This window comes from Pithys albifrons, chromosome 27, assembly GCF_047495875.1.
Source record: "Pithys albifrons albifrons isolate INPA30051 chromosome 27, PitAlb_v1, whole genome shotgun sequence".
NCBI lineage: Eukaryota > Metazoa > Chordata > Aves > Passeriformes > Thamnophilidae > Pithys > Pithys albifrons.
In genome coordinates this window covers 2,018,751-2,040,332 of record NC_092484.1, presented here as the reverse complement: position 1 = coordinate 2,040,332, position 21,582 = coordinate 2,018,751, and the positions used below count along the sequence as shown (strand labels likewise).

The following is a 21,582-nucleotide window of genomic DNA, read 5'->3' as shown; positions in this document are numbered from 1 at the left end:
ACCGGGGCTGCTGGGGCTGAGGGTGAGGAGGGAGGGGGGAGCGGGGGGAGGTGAAGTACCTGAGGCCATCTCCCTGTCCCCTCCCCCAGCAGGGCTGTCACTCCAGCTCCCAGCACCTTGGATAAAGGATGGGTTGTCATGGAAACGGTTATTCACCACATGGAACCTGACATTTGCGGTTGCCATGGAAACCAGCTCTTGGGGGCATTCCCTCTGCTTTGCACAAAAGAGACATTTTGATATGATCTCTGGGGAGGGGGCCCCCTCAACCCATCTGTCCATCCCCATCCTTCCCCCCATCCCAGAGACCTCACTCCTGGGCCTCCCCCTGGGGCGCTGAGCCAGGGCTGGCCCCACTGAGCCTTCCATGGGGGTCATGGGCACCCCCCAGTGCCACAGACCCCTAGGGGGTGGCACAGATCCCAAGCAGGGCACAGCTCCAGGCACTGGCCATGGAGATGCTGCTGCCAGCACAGCGATGTGGGTCACTGCTGGTGCACATCTGGGAGCAGCATCTGGCTGTGGCCACGCGGAGAAGCAGCACTGCCCAGGGCCAGACCAAGCATGTGGGCTGCCCTGTACCCCCCATCTGCAGCCACAGCTCCTCTCCTGCTGCCTGAGACAGCACCTTCAGCAGGCACAGCAAGATTTCCCCTCTGCCCATGTCAGACCAAGCTCTTGGTCAAGGGCTGCCCATTTCCAGAGGCCTTGCCAGCTCCAGTGACTTTGAGAGACACCCACCATCCTGAGGTTGGGTCTCCGGGCTGGTCTTCATCTGTTCTGGAAGATATGGGTAAAGAGAACAAAACAAGATGCAAGAAATTTTCCAGATGCTGAGGCTTGGAGAAGAGCAGCAGGATTCTCTGCCAGGTTCTTCTTAAAGCAGGAGGGAGGGAGAGGCAGGAACGGTTCTCCTTGCAGAGAAATGGACATCCAGAGGCTTCCACAAACAGCACACCACCATTTTAATCCCATTAAATCCTATGTTGCCATCAAAGATGAACAAAACATCAAAGGCCTCTCAAGAAGAGGGAACCTTAAACTCAACCACAAAGGTTGAGAAGCCCGTGGGGTCCTAAACTTTGTATGCAGGTCTCAGACACAGAGCTCTGTCCCCTACAGGAACTCAATGCACAGAAAGGGTGGTCAAGCTTTACCTCCTCCATTTGAGGGAGAAAGAGAGCAAGGGGACAGCAGGGAGGACCTTCTTCTGGGCTTACACTGCAAGCTCTGGAAGTACAAATTCTTCTGCCCTCCAGTCATCACCTGGGGCTGCACAATAATCAGAGAACACACCTAAATAAGAAAGCCTTATTTGTACATGCCCAGCTGGGGCCAGAATGCAGCAGTCAGGATGTGCCTGCCTTAAATTCCAAGTGCAGAGCAGAGGAACATGCAGTGACATACATGGCTGTACCACACAAGAACACAAGCACACATGTGGCATGGAAACCTTGAGCAAATGATTTATGAGCTTGCACCTGCCTTGCTGGCTGAGCTGTATTTTACTTGCTAAATTATTCAGCTGAGCATTATTAGTCTTCATTTCTTAAGAACACCACATTAATATTGAGCACATGCTGTCAGGACACCACAGGCCAAATGTCCCCTACCCTGAGTCCCTCACACTTCACAGTCCTCCTTCCCTAATGACAGTCCAAGAGCTGTCAGCCCCACAGCCCACTGGACTCCAGAAATCTCCTGGAGCCCCCTGCAGCAGTGGGCACCAGATGGGCAGCACACGGGAGGGGACAAAGCTCCCACTGCCCCTCTCCAGCTTCTCCCTTCTGGCTGGACCTTCCCTTTCCAAACACAGCTCACACAGACAGGCTTTCTCTGCCTGGATCACTCCCCCTGTCACAAGCCCACAGCCTTTGTTGGCTTGCTGTCTTGGGGGCTACTGGTGGGAAGCAACTGGCCAGCCAGATGTGGGCACAAAGCCATCCTGACTCTGGAGCCTCACACTCCACAAAGCACAGCAGCCACATGTCCCACACAGCCCTCAGGGAGCAGTGAGGAGACACCCATGGCCAGAGAGCCACTGCAGCCCAGAGGAGCCCAGAGACTTCCAGGGAAGAGGCAAAGCTCAGAGGCCTTGCTGGAAAGTGTCTGCATTACATCCCACCCCATGCCCAGTATTTGCTCAGCAAATACTCAATAAAAGTTGGGAACAATGCTCTGTTTGGGATTCCTCCCTGCTTTTGAGGAAACGCTCCCCACCTTTGTAGAACTTCTGGGATCAAGGATCTAAGGAAAATTCCTGGTCCTCCAAAAGTCAGAGGAAGCTTTGCTATTGGTTTCACCAAGGACAAAATGAATGATTTCTCTCACCACACCCCAAAAAAAGGACTTCTGGAGGTGAAATAACTCCCCACATTTGCATCAATACCCAGCATGGGCTGTCAGTCACCTCAGCAGTCTGGTACCCTCTTCTTCAAGGAGGAGCAGTGACTCCAGACTTTGCTTCCTCAGCTTTCAAACTGCAAAAGCTGGAGAGAAGGAAAAAGCCCCCTGGGACAGCAGGGCAAGCCTTTCTATTAATTAAGAGTAAGTGATGTAAAACAGCCCCTTAGGTGCAATGCAGGGGAACCTCACAGTGTTAAGAGGGTCAGAGGCAGAGAGCATGAAACACACAATGCAGGCTGGCTCCTCTGGGATGTCAGGAACCAAAAGGCATCCAAGGCCATTGGCAGAATTAGGTCCTGGGCTCTTATGTTTTACAAACTGTGGGCTGGTTCTCTTCTGGCCAGTTAAAAATGCCCTGCCTGAATGACCATAATCACTCCTAGCTGGGCAGAGCACATAAATATCAAAGCTAATTTGCTTATTTGGATTCTGTTTCTGATGGGGAATGCAAGCAGGAATGGCCTGGTGCCAGTCTCAAAGCCTGAGTGTACCTTAGTCCTGCCCAGGAGGGCCATCCCTCCCTGAGGAAGGGGAGTTGTCTCACAAACACCAGCAACATCAGTACCAAACACTGCTCTGGCACAGCTCTAAGGGCTGCTCATGAATTCACCTCATTCAACCCCATTATGAAGGAAACAGGATAATCCTGAGTACTGTGTTGCAGGTGGGGGAATTGAGGCATGTGGGATGAATATTGGGCCCAAAGTCTGTGGCAGAAGCAAAAAGTGAAGCCCAGAGTCCAACCCACACAGCTCCTGCCTGCATGGCCAAGGCTGTGTCTTTTTGTATGACCAAGGAAGACTGTTCAAGGACTTCACCCCACTGCTTTGAGCCACCAAGAAGATGACTCATTAAGCTCCTATAACTCCTCTCACAGGTTAATTTGGGAGGCATTTTCCCCATCCCCAGCACACCAGGCACATTATGCCCCATCCCTACTGAAGCTGAGTGCACACAGGAATCAGTCAGCAGGAGTCTGGGCAGCCACAACACACATGGAGCAGAGCTTTGCCTCTTGGATTCTCTGCTGCACGATGCTCCTTCTCCTGTAATGCAGTCAGACACCCTTGCCCACCCTGTAGCCAGTTCTGCTCTGGGAGGAAGGCAAGAAACTTAACACCACAACTCAGAAAGCCTTTGGATCCCTCTGGTACCTCCAGGGAAGTGACAGCACCACGACTGTACAGGAACACCAGAGCAGCTGCAGGGAGGTCCACCCAGCGTGGCAATTCCAGCTCCTACTGGAATTGTTCAGGCTGGGAAAAAAATTATTAAAATCATGTACATAAGTGTGTGGCAGACACACCTGAGAGCAGCCCCTCACAACTCCAGGATCAGTCACTCTGCCCTCATGGGGCTCCCTACTTGATGTTTCAGAGCACTGCAGGGCACTGCATTAAGGACAACACTACCTGCCTTCCCACCTGCCCTGATCTCTTCTTGTCACTTGTGATTAGTGCCACTGAAGGTCAAAAGAGCTCTTTTAGGTGAGAAGAGGAAAGTGTCACCTTTCTCAAATCCTTTTCTGGAGGTGCTAGGGCAAGTTTCTTCGAGAGGCAAGAGGAAATAAAATCCTGGGCCAAATTCAGGCAAGTACCTTTCTGGTTTCCAGGGGGCTTTATAGCAGTGCAGAGAGGAGTACTGTGTGGCTCCAAACTTCCTCCTGCTCCTCCCCACTGTGGCAAGACAGGGCTGACTGAAAACCCAAAAAACTCCTCTGGCAAGTTCATCAAGACCACAAGAGATCATTCTGAGCTCCAGAAAACCACGGGCCTGAGGGCCCTGGCATGGCTGGGTGCTCAAGCCCACAGTCCTGTGTCAGCTGCAGCATCTTGCTTCAGCAGAGACAGAGACTTGCCCAAGGAGGCCCTTGTCACAAAAGTCCCTTCCAGCAAGGTGGGAACAGCTTAGCAGGCCTAAAATAAGCAGGGAAAAGCTGTATGTGAGATGGGTCACGGAGTTACTATGAGCAAGAGGAAGAAAGCTGCAGAGGGAAAAGCTGGGAGCAATGTCACACTCAGCTGGCTTTGTTCTTTTTGCTAGGCTGGTTGGAGAAGACACTCAATACCCAGAGAGCATCCCCAGGTGCTTCTCTGCACAAACTGGAGCTCTGTGGACCCAGCAAAATGGGGAAGGGCAGGGTGAGGGCAGAAGGTGTCTGAGCTGATGCCACAGTGGGTCTGCAGAGCCTGCAAAGGCCTCCCATGGCTGTGCTGGCAGGTTAACAGGCTGCCATCGGTCTGGGCCTGTCATCTGGGGGCATCAGCAGCCCCCCAGTGCCCCCAGCCCCTCTGCCCCATGGCAGGGTAACGACAGGGGCCAGCAAAGGCATCTCTGCCATGCAGCAGGACCCTCTGCCTGCACACAGACTGGCTGCACCAGTTCCCTTGGCAACCATTTCCATGAACAGGCTGAGTGGAGCAAAACCTGCAGCAATAATGACCTGCCCAGGGGAAAATCCACAGAAAATGGGCCCAAGCCCCAGTGCCACAGTAGGAATCTCCTGAGCCATTTCTGGGCTGAACAGCAGAAGTTATGGCTGTACTAGATAAGCTTTTCCTTTTCAGGGGTGCTGACAGGCTGGCAGACAGTCAAAACTCACCTGGAGAAGATACCCAGGGATCTAAGGTAGGTAGTTAGCCCTGCCTTGACTGGGGTTTCACCAGAAGCCCCCGAGATCCTTCCCACCATAAATGACTCTATGATCCTGCCTCTATCCACATTCACAAGCACTCCTGGGCAGGCACACACCCCAAATGACCCCCAGGAGATGGGAATTTGGAGCCTGGCTCAGAAGGGTGGCTGCCTTTGCAAAGACAAAAGGTGTGTCTGGGTTGGGACCAGGTGCCTGTGTGTTCCCAGGCACAGGTGAGGAGCTCAGCAGGGAACACACCAGCTCTTGGGAGACCAAAGCTCTGCTGCAGGGACATGTGAGGGCCCAGCTGTGCAAAGGACAGGAACTGGGAGAAAGGCAGACCCTTCCTGCACAGGACAGGGCATGTGGGAATGGGTGCTCAGCTTTAATTTTATTATCTTTCCAATTCCACGGGCTACAGGAGCCAATGTCTGCCTTGGAAGTTTGCTCTTCCCTGGCCTCTTCCCTGCTGGCACTTCACTGGGCAGCTGCATTGCCACATGATCTTCTCAGCCCCTTAAGGCAAACCTTCACCAGCACAAGTGTTTGCAATTCTCTCTGCAGGGAACAGGCACTTCTGCTGCTTCTTTAGCCCAGAACCACCTTCATGTTCTGGTGCTGCCACTCCAATGAGGCAGCCCTGGCATGCTCTCTGTAACTCTGCCTTCTACTCATAGTGTTGTATGGCTGTCAAGAATTTGCCAATATTGTCTATCAAACCTGCAGGATGGACATGGGAAAAACTTCTCCACCCTGCCCTGCCCTGCCCAAAGGTTCAAGCTGCGAAGATGAACAACTGGGGCCCAGATCCAGCCCCCAGCCAAACTTTTGGGCCACCTACTCCACTCCTCAGCACATCCCCCAGCTTTGCCAGCTGCAATACCCTGCAGTGTTCACTTGAAGAAACTTCCAGAAATACTGGTCTTCACACCAGGAAGGGGAGGGAAGAACGAGATGCTTTGACCTCTCTACCAAAGCCCCTCCAGTCACCTGTTCCCCCCTGCATCATCCCTGTGCATCCTGACAGATGGCCCAAGAGAGCCCTTGCTCCTGGCAGCACAGGAGACAGCCCACCCACAGGGGTGCCCTCTGCTCAAGCTCTGCTGGGTCTCTGCCCTAATCCTTGTGCCCAACTATCTGAGTGAGTGCTGCAGCATCTCAGCCCCTGGTGCACTCCCAGAGCCTCTCTCTGCTCTCATGCTGCTGCTCTCTGTAATTTTCCACTCCTGTGTCCCTGCATCCATGAGTTCTCCCTATGGCATAGCCACATTTCAGTATCCCCATAACTGCTCTTAAACTGCCCATGTTCCCAGCTTGGACTAACACCAATTTCTGCCACTTACCTGCCTACCTTTCAGCAAGCCCTTCTTTGTTTTGTACAGAAATAAAACTAACTGTACCTTGCCAGAAGAATTACTTTTTTAAACCTCCCCCCTTCACTTCGTCCTTCTATTCTTCCTCTTCACCAGGAGCAATTTTATGTAATTTGCAACTGTCTGGCTGCAAATGAAAAGAAACATAAAGCGTTTCTGTGAAATATTGAAAAGCTGGATGCTTTTCCCTCAAATTTCACTTAGCAAGAGGCTTTAACTTGCTGTGTGATCACTGTATGTCATTAATAACCTCTCCAATTCCTTTCAGAACTCAGCAAAGTGAAGGCACAATCACGAATCAAAGGCATGGGTTACAGAGATGTAATATCATCTCATCGAGCCAGGGAGGAGGAATGTGCCAGTGAGTGGGGAGAAGGTGAAACACTACACTGCTAAGCTGGCTGGCAGCTGAAGAGGACTCTAGATTTAGGAAGAAGTGTTAAGGGCCTGATTTCCTCTCTGCTTTTCAGCTTGGAAGATTTTGGCCTCTGTTCAGCCCACGTGGGCTGTGTGTCTCTCCCCAAGTGCTGTGTACTGAGGCCACAGAGGGAGCTGCTTTCTATTTGTTCCTCAGGCACATCCATCTCCTCCCCTGACGGGCTCAAAAGACTAAACAAACTGTTCACTGGGACTGAGTCAGGCTCAGTTGCACAGCCCCCAGGGAGGAGAACTGGGCAACACGAAATGGGATGTCTGCACAGAGCAGAGAGCCCAGTGCAGGGCAGGAGGAGGTGGTGCTGGGCAGGGAACTGGCCACGGTGCTGGTGCTGCCTGTGCCCTGCCCGGTGAGCAGAGTGCCATGTGCCTGTCCCTGGTACCAACTGGGCAATGGGCAAACCCACTTGAGCTTCACAAGCCACACAGTCCACACCACACAGTGTGGAACCACCTGCCCTGCCCGGACACTCCTCCTGCCCACCCACCTGACACAGACACTTGGCATCCTTTTAAGCTCCTCAGAGCCTGGGGGATAACACACTTCTGCTAATTCACCAAGGATTCACTTCACCTCTCTGTTGTAGGGAGCTCCATCCTGCCCTCCCCAAAGGAATATTCACACATTTGTTACTTCCAGACTGCACTGACAACAATTCAGCAGCTCCGAGGGCAGCACGGCTGTTCTGGATAATACAACACACAACTGACTGTACAGGTGAGACTGGCTGGGTCACCATCCCTGGAGGGATTTAAAGGATGTGTAGATGTGGCACTTAGGGACATGGTTTAGTGGACTTGGCAGTGCTGGGTTAATGGTTGGATTCAACAGTCTCAGAGGTCTTTTCCAACCTAAATGATTCTATGATGTTATGACAGTCTTGTTGCTTTACACCCTGAGCACACTAGGCCACACAAAAGGGTGTGAAAGCCAAAATCCTTTCTACCTTGGAAAAAGAAGCTAAGCCTTACTGTCAAAAAATTGGGGTTTTAAAGTTTAAATTCCAGTTGGTTACCATACATCCAACAGCCCTCAATTTAAAGACAAGAAAGAATTTTGATCTCACAGAAGGAGAACTCGCCAGAAATGCTACAGGAGCAAAGAGAGATCATGGTGATTCCTACAGACTTATATGGAAAGCCTAAAACATAACTATAAATATAAAACCTCAGGAAAGCTACACTGCACTCCTGGCCCTGCAGGAACAATGTGTGCACATTCTTACATGGGCTGACATCACTGGCATCACACCTGGAGGGTCAAAGCAACACCTCAGTGGGCCCAGACCTGTGTGACAGACTTGGAAGAGAATGCAGAAGTTCTGCTTCAGCCACCTGATCACAGCCTAAGGACCCCTCAGAAACCACACCAAAGCATTGCCATAAATCTGTCCTTACCAAACCCTCAGTCCAGACCAAGAAAGGAATTTGTCTCTGTTCAGGGTCATGAGCTGTTCAGGTCAACCACTGCTCTCTGCACTGAGACCAGCACAGGAAGGCACTTGGGTTCTTGTGGCATCTGTGTCAGTTTGGCAGCACAACAGCAAGTGTAGGATCAACACAAGATCCTTCCTATGCCAGTTTGATCCCTTGCTTGTCTCTAAAGGTGCTGATGCTTGGTCTTGCATTCAGGTGACTGTTTGTGTCACCCTACACTGATGTCACATCCCCTTCACCTTTCCTGCTGCTATTGCTCTGTGCAACAAAGAGATGGAGCAGGGTTAAAATGAACAAGAAATCACTTGTTTACCAGACTACAGCCCATCTACTGAAATCTCAGTGGTGTGGTCCAGTTATTCTGTTCCCTGTCCTGTGCTCAAGCCCTCGCTGTATTTCTGGCTTTGCCACAGAATTCATCAGGAGATGTGATTGTACAGAGACGAAATTTTACGCCCTTGTTCCCAAAATAGGGAAGCAAATACCCATCACTCCTGTCCATGATTCATTTCAGGAGTATTTTTGTGATCAGCTGGGTCAGAGGGATGGGGGATGCCCCACAGCCACGAGCAAACCAGGGCTGGAAGCTGAGGCCACCCAGCCCACATTCATGACCAGACCAACTCTGTGGGCATCAGGATGAAGGTCTGTCTCATTCTGGTAGTTACCATCCCTAAATAGCACTAAAATGATCACAGAGAGAGGGAATCGTGACTTCTTGGTCATTGAGGGACTTAACAAAAGGGAAACTAAATGTGATGAGGTGGTGTATTGACAGCCTGAAAACAGACAGCTCCAAATGCAGCACAGCTCATCTTCATCCTAATCCTGAAACATAATTACACCACATTGCTCATTAACTGTCTCCAGACAAATACGTTCAAAAGTACTCTCCTAGCAGAGTTCTTACTGTTCCCAGGCAGTTTCTTACACCTCCCTTATCATAAAAAGCCTTTAGATCACCACATCACAGATAAACTACTGCTTCAAACACTGCTCCATGCAGCACTCCATAACCCCTGAGAGCACACACAGCAGAGAAACATGCAACAAATTCCCCATGTGGAACTGCAGCAAAACTGAGATTGCCTTGAATCCACCAAGCCTCACATGAATAACCTTTCAGAGACCCTCTGCAGGGGCTAGTTAGAGTTGTGTCTGACTTCCCCATGGCATTAACAGCATTGTTAATTCCTCATGACTCCTCCATCCCTTGCCTTGTTCTCAGAGGCTCTGTCAGTCCTGCCCTGGACCAACACACACACCAGGTGACAATACTTTAGTCCAAAAAAGCTGACCAGTTTCTCATCACACAAAAATAACTCAAGCTGATTTGGGCACCTGCTTATTTGGACTCTCCCCCTTGGCTGTCCTGAGATAAAGATCCTGTTAAGTTGTAATTAAGTCACAGCACTCAAAGGCCAGCACAGACCCCTGCAAAAAGGGAGCAGAGGTAAAGGAATAAAGAAAAGGATGTGTGAGTGTGGAGGTCTTGAGGGCAGCTGGGAGAGACCAGGGAAGCTCTGTGGACCTGTATGGGTTAAAGAGGAAATGTTATGGATAAGAATTCCTAACCCCTCTCCAGAGACCCCTGGTTTACATTAATTATTCTGCTGCCTTGAGCACACAGGGCCTCCTGTGAGCTTCTCTCTAAAAGTATCCAGCTCCTCCTCCTACTCACCTCCAAATGAATCCTTTCAACGTGCCTGATCAACCCCCTCAGCACAGCAAGGGAAGTGCCCAGTCAAAGCTCCCAGATCATACCCAAATGGGAAGAGCAACAATTCACAACTCCTTTCAGCTCACCAGCAGGTCCCAGGGAGGCAGAGGAAAGTGGGGACCTGCTCCACAGTGCTCTGCAATCCCCACTGCACTTTGCTCCCAGGGTCAGCTGTGCAGTGAGCAGGACCCAGGAACAGCCCACAGACAGTTCAGCAGTCCTGGTCTCACCCACATAACCAATTTCTCTTCCAAACAATGGGATGTGGCAAGTGTGTTTTTTGTTCTGATCCAACTGAGACACTGCACTAGGAGTCTGTCCAGGCACCCTGCAGGGCAATGGCACAGTAGAAGCAGATGCACCAGGAGGTTCTGCACATCTGGAAAAAGAGTCTGGTATCTTGTCCTGTCTTGTGGGAGCTTTCCAGCACACTCACTGTGCAGGCTGTGCCCATGTTCTCCACCCCAAAACCCCCACCCCCACAGTGACAGGGACAAACAGGTGAAGGAGACATGTCCCACCACAGAGAGCCAAGAGCTGCACAGGAACAGGCCTGGCCAGGGCTGGATGGGGCAGCCTTGCCCAGGTGGAGAAAAAAGCAGCAGCTCTGTGAAAAACAGTGCTGTGCTTCCATTCCCATATCCCTGTTCTAATCCCCAAAACACACCTCTCCTTCACAAGCAGGAAAATTCACCTAAGCCACTTCCCACCCTTGCTCCCTCCCCTGCCAATCCCCACTGGCCTGTCCGTGGCATCAACTCCAGACAGGATTCACCAGGACTGACTTACCCCTGGCAAAGTCTTCTGTTCGTGCAGTGCTGTCTGGGCTTTGATGGCAGAGTCTCTGGCACAGTATGTGAGGAATGCACAACCTGCAGAGGGTACAGAGAGTGGCAAGTTAGACAGGCAGTTGCAGATGCACATCAACACAAACGTTACGTAATTCGGATGTGTCTGAGGCTCCAGGGAAAAAGACAAAGGAACAATGTGAAAGGGCTTGCAGGCCCCATCCAAGGTCTGTTAAGTCCTGGGAAAGGGTCCCAGTGAGTCAACCAGGTTTGACACAGGTGTTGAACAAGGTGAGACACAACAGGAATGCAAAAGGAAAGCTAATGTGGTCTGTGGCAGAAACAGTCCAAAAGACAGGGATCAGAGGAGAGGCAAGGACCAGTGTGATTATTGATTTAAACAAACAAACAAAAAGAAACAAAAAAGCAAGGAAAGAGGAAAAGTGCCTGGGATTTTGGGCTCAGATTCACGAATCATGGAAAGCTACAGAGGGAGAGGCCTGGCCTTCTGTGCACAAACACACCCCAACATACACATGCATGACAAGGGAAATCCAGAGAGCTGCAAAGCATAATGCATTCTTCAAGGGCCAACTTAAGAGGCAAGATGAAAAGCACAAAGGAAAGGCCAGATCCTGACATTCTAAGTCAAGATATGACTCAACATCTTAGCTGAATACTGGAGCCAGGGGAGGAGGGGAGGAATTGTAGCCCCTCTGGGAAGAAGAGGGATCATCTTTGGGTGCTCCCATGCTAAGAATAATCAAATGAAACTAAGCAAAGGAAAAATCTGGCTGGTTATCAAGAAACATTTCCTAGCAGAAAGAGATTTATTAGACTGTAGAATGATCTCCCCAGGGAAGTGCCTGAAGCTCCATCACTTGAGTTGTTTCAGATGAGGATAGGCAAAGCGCTGGAGAATAGACTCGAACGCTACGATGCATCTGACCCCCTCACTCACCCCCCTCCTATTGGCAGTGGCATTTCACATCCTAAGCAGAGGCAGGACACGTCCCTTTGGCTGCTGCTAAACGTCCCTGTCTACCCTGGGGCTGCAGATGGCCCAGAGAGGCCTGTTTTGCTGCCTCTTGTGCCTGGCTTGGGGTACTCCGTGGATCCAAAGGTGGATGTGGGACAGGGGATGTCTGGACCTCTCCCCTCCACCCCAGTGAGCCACAAGGGCAACCTCAACCCATGGCAACACAATTATCCTGTTCTTCCATCCCTACTCCAGTGAGTTGCTGCAGCTGAGCAAATCACATTTGTCCTCACACCTCTTGCTAGGGAATAAAAAAAACCCCTCCATAAACAGCACACAAGCACTAGAAATCTGTAAGAGATAATTAAAGCTCCTTATTGCCCAGGTTTTGAACCAAGAATTCTGCACCAAAGTCAAACGTGGGATCAACAGATAATTTAAGAAATGCAGCAAAGGCCAGGAAGGAGGCAGGTGAACTCCCCTGCTCATGGCAAAGAGGGGGGAGCACAGCTCTGCTTTCACTCTCCCCCACAGACTGCTCTGAGACCAAGCCTCAAAACCATCTCTGTAACCAGAGAGCAGATTTCTCACAGACTTGAAGGCCTGGTCAAATAAGACCCCAACACAAGTGCCTGCCTGACACCACCTGCTGCTCCAGTCTGCTGCTTTACAAGTCCCACGAGACCCATTCTAAGATAATCAGGGTCAGGTTTAGCACACAAAATGCTGAAGTCAGGGGTTGGGAATAAGCAACTTATTCCAGTAAGAGCTTCAGTGCATTGGTACTATGTCCACAATGAAGACACCATCCTTGCCTCAGCAGCATTAGCCATCAAACCTCAAAAAACTAAGGATGGGAGAGGAGTTAAGCCTACAAGAAGCTATCTGCTGAGTTAAGCATGCAAACCTTACCCTCGAGGCCCAAATTCCACTGCTCAGGAATGTCAAAACTGAGGTAATGTGCACTGTCAGGCTCAAAAACCTCAGTCCATGGGAGGAAAAGGGGAAAATGAGGATTGGACAAAGCACACCATTTAGTAGGGATAAAGGAGAGACCCTCCTCACACAGGGAGAGAGTTATTTTGCAAGGCACTGTCATCATGCCAGGTCAGGATTTATAAAGCTCAGCAACCACCAGCACCAATCTGAAAAAGTGCCATGAGTCCCCTCCCAGGAGTCCTCTGATCTTTCTCTTCCCTCCAGCAAAGGCAGCCCATAACACTGTTTATCCTTTAGGTGTCCAGGTATCAGTACCAAGAGGCAGCAGCTTCTGGAGACAGAAACATCCTGAAATGTGGAGCCTGGAGACGCCTCAAACTTCAGTCCAAGGGCAATCCTCGCTGCTGCTCTGCTTTGCAAGGATGTGGATATTTGCTCAACAGTATCCAGCTTATACTCCTTCCCCTCACTCAAGCATGAAATAGCACTTGGGCAAGCTCTAACAACAGGCTTGTCTTGGCTGGACAGAGCCAAGCAAGCCTAAAGGCACAGGACAGCCTGGCCCACACTCCATCTCTGAGCTCTCCACATCTCTAAGCTATGAGGACATTCATCTCACTCATTTCAATCTCATTCTTACTTCCCCAATGGCAAAAACCTGAAAGGCTGTGCTGGCTGTGGAAAGGAGGGAGCTAAATATGTCAGCTACATGTTTTAGAAAACATCATTACTGTCTTCTACAGCCAGGTCTTGTGGAGGTAGGATGCAGGAGTTCTTTTCTTTACAAAGCACTGGTCAGAGACACAGGAAAGGGTTTGGCAGAAACACTACACCCTAAGCCAAATTGTGTAAACAAATATTTGGGGAAAAGAAACTTCTTCCTGAAGAGATATTATCTCTTACACACTAATTCTTCAGCTACTCCCTAGGATTCTGCTTACCACGCCTTTCATGGGTTCTTTGGACTCCTAAAACTTTGAGCTTGGCAGAGTCACCCAAGGATCTGCTCAGCAGTGGAGAGACATCCACAGGGGTGCAGAGGAGCCTGTCACTCCCACCATGGTTTCTCACCTCCACATGTCCTGCTTTAGTTAACAGCCACCTCACACTGACAGGCCTGTGCCCCTCAGGCACTCCTAACACCCAGTCAGTTGTGCCCCCTGAGCCATGGGACGTGGTGTTGAGAAGTGCTCAGGGTGTTAAGAAGTGTTGGCCTGGAAGGTCCTGGGTGGTGCCAGCGACCCACGTCAGCACAGACACACACAACAGCACCCAGAGCACTGCCTGCAAAGCTCATCTGCAAGAGCTCCAGGAATCATAAATTAAGTTTTATGAATTCTGTGTTACACTACTTGTAGATTGTAGTATAGTGATTCTGCTTGTAGAAACACTATGCTGATCTAATAATAAATTCTGTGCTCTATTAATCATAAAATTCTGTTAAGAAAATGAAGGTTTAAGTTAAAAAATTTTAAGTTTAAGCTTTAAGCTTTTGACTATGACTTATTGCCATCATCATTGTGCCAAGAATCCCTAAAAGAACCCCTGTGTCCCATCATTGTTGGTGATACCACCCTAATTCCATGGGATCCAGGAGGGTTTCCAGCTCCCTAAAAGCAGAACCCAGCCTAGTTCCACTTGTAAGAGACTGCAGAAAAAAAATATATTCTATGCCTGATCCTCCCTACAAACCACACATTAACTCTGGAATTTACAGTCCCTTCAGATCCTAAACATTGCTACCATACACCAGCAGCCTAAAGCCTTGAGCAGGAAAAGGCTGCCAGTCTGTACAAGAGAGAGACCTCTGGATTCTGCTCAGCATCAGAAATCACATCAAACACTTCAGCAGGGGAGTCATGGAGTCAGTGGGGAGCTGATCTACACACCTGCAGAAGCTGAGTCAAAACTCAGCTGCCAGCAGGGCAAGTTAAGGCTGGGGGTGCTGTTGTGTCCTTGCCCTCTGGAAAAGCCACCCATCTGTCCCACACCATCCATTCATCCTCGCACCTGCAGGAGGGCTGCTCCTGCCCCTGCCAAACATTCCCCTGCACCTCAGTTTAGTGCCTCACACTCCTGAGTCTCTCCACTTTCCTCACCATGAGCACTCCTAGGAAACCCATTCAGCTGACACTTGGGAAGGAATGGCCTTCTGACTATTCCCAGAACACAAGGCCAAAGCCTTCCTCTTGACTCTCCCTACTCGGTCTCCTCTGACCATTCCAAAATGGAATGGAGGTGTTCAAATCCCTCCCTGCTCTTCCCATGAAAACACCAGCTTTGAGACAAACACCACCATTAACATGCAAATGTATCTGTGATTAACATAAATAGAAAAACTGCCTCATGAATAACAGTGGGCTGGAACAGCATCAACTACCAGCAGACAGGTTGCTGAGACACGACCAGTCAGGTACTAACAAAACCATTTCATAACTGAGCTCATGTTTCTAAATCTGTTAAATCTCCCTCTGCCTCCACCAAATTCATCCATTCTCAGCATCTGTACAGGACCAACTCAGCCAGCTCCTGGATGCAGCAACCCAACTCATATCCTCCTGTCCCTGGCACGCCTTTTCCACCTTTTTTTCCCTCCTGGGAGCAGAGGCGGCTGCTCAGCTCCATGTCAAGCTGTAAGGGAATACAAGAGGACCTGCTGGGTTTCACCAGCATTGCTGGCTTCTCATACAACTGCTTCCTCCCATTTGGGGAAAGAAGGGGAAAAAGCAGATGGAAGCTGCATGTGAGCTGTCAGTTGGATCTCACTGCACACCAGGGAACATGGGGAGACAAAACTGAGTCTGCTGTTACAACTGCCCCAGAAAGGCTGTGGCTTCTGTACAGCACAGGAATGAGCTCTTCAGATTTACCAAAGTGTGCCCTGAGCAGTGCCTGTGACAGTCCTCCAGGCCACTGCAGCTCCTGGGCAAGGCCTGGAACCCTTCAGGTCTGCTGATGCCAGTGGCTCCTCACCAGCATGGCCTTCTTGCACAGAGCCCAAGCCAATGTAGCCAAAGCTGTAAGATGGGATTGGAAGGCAGGAGTCAGGGTGGGCTGCATTGTGGGTTTAATTCCCTCACTGCATGTTAATGCCCCCTCCACATCCCTGTGAAGGAATGACTCTTATGGAAAGATGTATTGCCTATTCCCAAAACAGGCTGAGGACCTTCCCTGCCAGGAAGGAAGGAATCCCAGCCTCTCACTTCATATAGAACAGGACAAGGAGGGGCAGAGGAAACTGAAGGTGTGTGGAAACAACTGTGCAAGGGCCACCAGAGAACCGACACATCTCAACAGCATTTTCTGGGCAGAACAGAGCACTTGTTCTGGCCACAACAACCCCTGACCAACAACACCTGCATCCGGGCAAAAAAATGTCAAAACCAAAAGGATGTACTTATTTTGCTGCAGAAATCTTGCATTTAACAGCAAGTTAATATCCCACATATCTGGCTAATACCACTGTACCCCTTTCTAATTTCCATACCTAAGCAGATGCCTAGAACTTGTCTCCTGGCTGGAAGTTGATCTCAGACCACACAGTCTATATTTAAGATGTCACCTGAGATGAAATGCACAACTGCCTTTTGCCTTGGGCCCATTCTCCCCCTTCCTGGGTTTGAAACCTTGCAACTCACTGGCAGCAGGTTTGGATGCAGCTCCTTGCACACATGGCATTCTTGTTCTTAGGTCACAACCAGACACACTTCTTCAGCAAAATTCAAGTCAGCCCAGCCCCCACAGGCTTCAATGAGGAAGTGTTTTCCTTTTGTGCTGGAGTTAGATTTGGCCTTTTGTTTAAAAATAAGCTTGTTTTTCTCTTGTCCTCCTTCCTCTCTGTTCAGCCTAGAATGGTCCCCGTTACCAAGACACTCAGTTTTCCTTACCTTTCCTCCTAAATCTGAGGCATCAGGACTGAAGGTGCCACACAGCCTCCAGCACGCACCAACACACGGCCCATCACGGATCATTTTAGGGCACAGCGGCCCAGGCTGAGCCCCGAGAGCTTTCAGGGTACTTACTGTGGGTTCCCTGCAGGTTGCTCTGCCCGTGCCAGGGAGTGGGGCTGCCATCACCCCCTCGGATCTTACAGCCAACAACTCAGAGTTGCCGTTCTTGGCTGGAGCGGTGCTGTCACAAGACCCCGAGCACCTGCCGGGGCGGGGCAGAGCCGCTCCACCGATGGGAGCCGACACCCCGAGCGCCTCCAAATACCGCTCTCAAACACAACAACGACAGCGGCTAAAGGAGCCTGCTCAAACTTTTCAGCATCCACTGAAGGTCCTCCAGCGAGGGAAAACCCCCTCATCGCCCCATCCTGCCGCCAGCCAGGCCCCTCATCTACCCCAAAGGACACGGGCAGCGGCGGGTGCGCGGCCGGTATTCTTTGTTGCGCGGCTTTTCGAACCGCAGCGCCTTCCCCGTGTCGGGGCCGGGGGGAGCCCCGCACAGCGCACCGAGGGGACCCGCGGCAGCCCCGTCGGTGCCTTCCCCGGGCCCCGGGGGGCTCGGCGGAGCTCCGGGGGGCTCTGCCCGTGGGCGCCGAGGATGCGGACCTGCCCCCCGGCAGGAGGTCGCTATGGATGGGAAGGAGGGTGGGGGGAAAAGAGCACAGCACGCCACGGTGGGTCACGCGTGGAGCGGCCGCGGGCCCGCCGCCCCTTTGTGCGCGCCGCTCTCACCCTTGTGCATGCCGGTGTAGCGGTCCTTGAGCACCGTGAGCTCGTAGATCTTGCCGAACTGCTCAAAGAGCGGCTTGAGGTCCTTCTCCTCCAGGTTGCGGGGGATCTGCCCCACGAAGAGCTTGATGGCATCCAGGTCCTTCATGCTGTCGGGCTGCGCGGGGGGCTCCGCGCCGCCGCTGCTGCTCATGGGGGAGGCTCGGCGCGGCGGCTGCGGCGCTGGCGGGAGCGGCGGCGGCTGTCTCCTCGCCTCGCCCTCCGTGAGTCTGGCCATGCCCCCGCGCCCGGCGCGGCTGCGGGCGGGGGCGAGAGCGGGAGCGGGGCTGGGAGCGGGATGGGGATGGGATTGGGATGGGATTGGGATGGGAGCGATCGGCGGCGCCGCCACAAAGAGCCGCGCGCAGCGCCCCCTGCCGGCCGCGGGGCACCGGGGGCGCCTCCGGAACGGGGCGGGGGGGGCTCGGTGGGCACCGGGATGGCCCCGAGGGACCCCGGGAGGGTCGCGCAGGAGGACAGGGATGGGCAGGAGGGCTTGAGGAGAGGCCGTGTGGCTGCTAAGGGAGCGCCGAGCAGCGAGACGCGACGCCCGCCCCCAGCTGTGTGTTTTAGGGCGAGGAGAGGGCAGAGCTCTGAGCGCCTCCGCATCCCGGTCAGGAATGAGTGTTTGCACCTGTTTTCTCAGTGTCTCCGCAACCACGGGCTGGAGGCAAAGAGGTTGTTTAAAGCACGAAATTTTCTAACGCAGCCGTCGCCCGGTGGTGAGCACAGACACGAGCGCCAGTGCTGGAGGAGGCTCAGCTGGAATGGGAAGCGATTCGCGGCCCCAGGTCTACGACCCCGACAGGGCTCTGTGCCCCTGCCCTTCTAGGCAGAGTCCCCTTTCCTCCCAGCAGCTCAGCTCCCTCCTCACTGGGGCCTGGCCGAGGCGTTCCCAGCTCCGTCCTGTGTCGGGTGGTGCCAGATGGTCAGGAGCTGGTTGCACATCCATGTCGGAGCAGCCATTACTGCTGCCAGGATCAGATCCCATCCCCATGTGAGGATGTGGATTGCTCTCCCACTGGCTCTTCCAGGCGCTGTGAGGCAGCAGGGGAGGGATGTCAGCGCTCCAAGCAGCACGGCCCGGGTGGCCCGGGCTGTCTCACCTCTCTGCTGCACGGCTGGCACACCAGGGTGGTGCCAAGGCACAGCACAGCCCAGGCTGTGCTCCACCGGGAGCAGCGGCGCTGCAGGGATGCTGCCCAAAGGCTGCTCTGCCGCCCACAGCCTGCGTCTCCCACGGAGCCTTTCCTCTGCAGCCTGCACAGCTTCTGTCGTCACGCCGTGCATTTTAGCCTGTCATCCTGCCCCGGTGTCCCTGAAGATGAAAACGCTTCTGTGCCCTCGTGCTGGGGGCAGGAGGAAGGGGGTGCTGGCTGGATTGTTTGCAGAGGGAGCCATGGCATAGCCAGGTGCTCAGCTCCACTCAGCATGCCAGGCCTGAGGTTTTGCAAAGAACTGTGGTGCAGGCACAGCCTGGCCTCCCTTCCCCTTGCTCAGTCTCCCTGCTAAGAGGTTTCTGCCATCCCTCACTACTCCTGCCCTGGATCCTGCAGAGGGAGGGCACCAGTGGGTGTAGAGGTGACCCTGCTATCCAGCACACACAGCCAGGGTGATAACAGCCCCACACACAATTCAGCAGGTTCCTGCCTGCTCCCCAGGTCCCATCCTTGCTCCTACCCTGTCCCCACAGTGCCCCACATACCAGCTCACCTCTCAGAGCACTGCCTCGAACCCTACCCAATCTGTTAGGCGTGGGTTTAGCCAGGAAGGCAGGAGGATGACTCCAGGTCCCTGCAACAGGAGGTATGTGCAGCAGGTTTCAATCCTGAGAGCTGTACAGGAAAGGTAAGGAAAACAGAGGGCTGTTATCAGGAATGTCCCAATGCTACAGAGCTGAGGGAAGAACTGAATACTGGTCATGTATGAGCACCCACCTGGCTCCCAGGCTAAAGTCATGGCAAGAATGTCAGAAACAGAGGTACGTGCTGGCCCTCAGGAGGGAGGCACTGTGGTTTCATCCCACTTTGCTCTTGAGCTCAGCAGAGAATCTCTACCCTTTTCCAAGCTGCAGAGTTGTATCCTCCTTTCTCCAGCACTGGCTGTTGTCCCCACCTGTGTGTGGAGGTGCCAGAACACTTACTCAGGGCCAGCAGATGCAAGAGTCTGCAATTTGCACCCAGGCTTTTCACAGAAATGGAATCCCAAAGGCCTCCAGCTTTTTGCAGTCTAAACCCAGGGGTCACTGCAAACTGTCTGAAGACTCTTGCTGCAGAGCTGTCTTGTGTTTGAGAATGGTACCTCTCCTAAAATTTACCCTAAACCCCCCCCATATCTCCTCACACTGGTCAAACTTTCTGCTTATGTATCTTGCAGAGGCCACCAGGGTTCTGCCATCTCTTTGGAAGGCACAGATGCATCAGCTGGGAAGCCTATGGCAAGTCAAGCTGTTCTCATTTTTAACAGCTGCAAACAGATAAGGCACTCTTAAAAACAAGAAATCTTTATCACAACAGCAGCAATCCCCACCTTGGATGAATCATGCCTAAGCAAGTCATGTTTTGAAGCACCTTTCCATGCCTAGCCTGCTTTTTCACATCAGCTGCTGCAGCACAAGCTGCTCTCAACTTGTATTACAGCTTGAGGGACCCAGTGCCTCAGGTAGAAAATGTCTATTTAGAAGGAAAGATATATCCAGTATCTTCTGGAGTCCATGAATGGACATATTATAATCACCCCAACTGCAGCAGAGAACAACAGACATGAAAACACTGTTGGTAAATGAAAAACAGAACAGCTGCCAATCAGCACCTGGAGTTTACAGAGCCAGACAGAGAATTATAGACCAGAGTAACAGGATTAAGGGGTAGATAAAAGATAGTTATAGCACTAAGACAGAGAAAAAGGGAAATGACAGGTCACCTTTGCAGATGAAGAAGGAACATGTTGCAGCTGTCACGGAGGAGTCTACGCAAGAGTGCCAGAAGGAGCACAGCAGAGCTCAGCTGCACAATTCCCAGAGGGTGAAAGAATAGATTCTGCCCAAACCTGAGATGCTGCTTCAAAAAGAACTGCTAAAAGAAAACCACATTGTGTGCCCAGGAAGTTTCTCTTCTTCAAAGGGACATTTGCTAGTGAGAAACACCCAAAGTGCTTTCTTTACACATACCTATACTTTCCTTGTGGCATAGGAGTATTTGGATTTAGACAGGAGCAGCTTAAGGTAAAAGGTGAAGAGGCCCAGCCTAGTGGCCCCAATTTGAGAAGGGCCCAAAGGATACAGGAACAGCAAGATATATTTTATTTGCATTAGGAGCCCTGCCCAATCCTTCCAGGTACTAAAGGCATGATGGAATGGGGAAAATACAAGCTGGACCTCTGAATTTCCACATCACCTAGGAGACAGCACTAAAGGCACAAAATCCTCACTGCAGACTAGAAAAAAAAAGAGGAAGAAAATACCCAAAATTATCTTCTTTCAAGGATCCTTCAAACAGTCTGCCTTCCCTTACCTATCTGCTCCCCAGGCAGAGTAGCCAAAGGGCTGGTTAAGACAGATCTGGCAGAAAATAGCCAAGCAAGTTCATTCAGGAAAGTTCATTCCTGTAATGTGATTGCTTCTGGTCTGGAGCAAAAGATTCTGCAGCCAGATTGCCAGCCTAAGAGAAAAACACCCTCTCTGTGTCAAAGGATACAACTTGCCATAAGATTTTATCCAATCATGTCAACAAAGAACTTGCTGTTTATATTTCACTGGACCTGTTTTACCACCCAATTTAAGATTAGGGGCTTTCAACATTTTAACTTTGCAAAACCCCCCAAAATTAACTAAGTTTTAAAGCTTGTGGATTTTATGACTGGAAGTTGTTTATAACAGTGGTAAATTAGAATTGAGTATCAAAGATACCAGGTATCTTTCTGGTCAAGTGCAGCTGTTCTTGGAGGATTGATTAAACAAAAAGGCAACAAAAAAACACCTTGTTGCCCATTTGACAAAAAGTTTGGGTTGTTTGCAAACTGTTTCTTCCAATGCTTGAAAGCAAAGCACGTGAAAGAATGTGACACCTGACTAGAGAATAGCTGAACTCCAGATTAGAGGAGAATGCCTCCCCTCACCAAATCTCATCTCCACCTCTGCTGCAAGCAGCTCCA

At 51.5% G+C, this 21,582-nt stretch overlaps 1 protein-coding gene across 3 annotated transcripts in view; it reads right to left on the bottom strand.

Annotated features, from left to right (window-relative positions):
* CELF5 (CUGBP Elav-like family member 5) overlaps nt 1-18,252 on the bottom strand; it is a 36,765-nt gene extending 18,513 nt beyond the window's left edge. Inside the window, exons 1-2 of one of the 3 annotated variants that reach the window (XM_071578334.1) lie at nt 17,395-18,252; nt 10,796-10,878 (exon numbers count right to left, since the gene is read on the bottom strand). In XM_071578334.1, the coding sequence (XP_071434435.1) occupies nt 10,796-10,878; nt 17,395-17,668 (357 nt within the window). In that variant the 5' untranslated portion in view covers nt 17,669-18,252. The remainder of the gene's footprint in view (nt 1-10,795; nt 10,879-17,394) is intronic. The other 2 variants (XM_071578331.1, XM_071578335.1) reach the window with 2 other exon arrangements.
* Nucleotides 18,253-21,582: the final 3,330 nt, after the last annotated feature.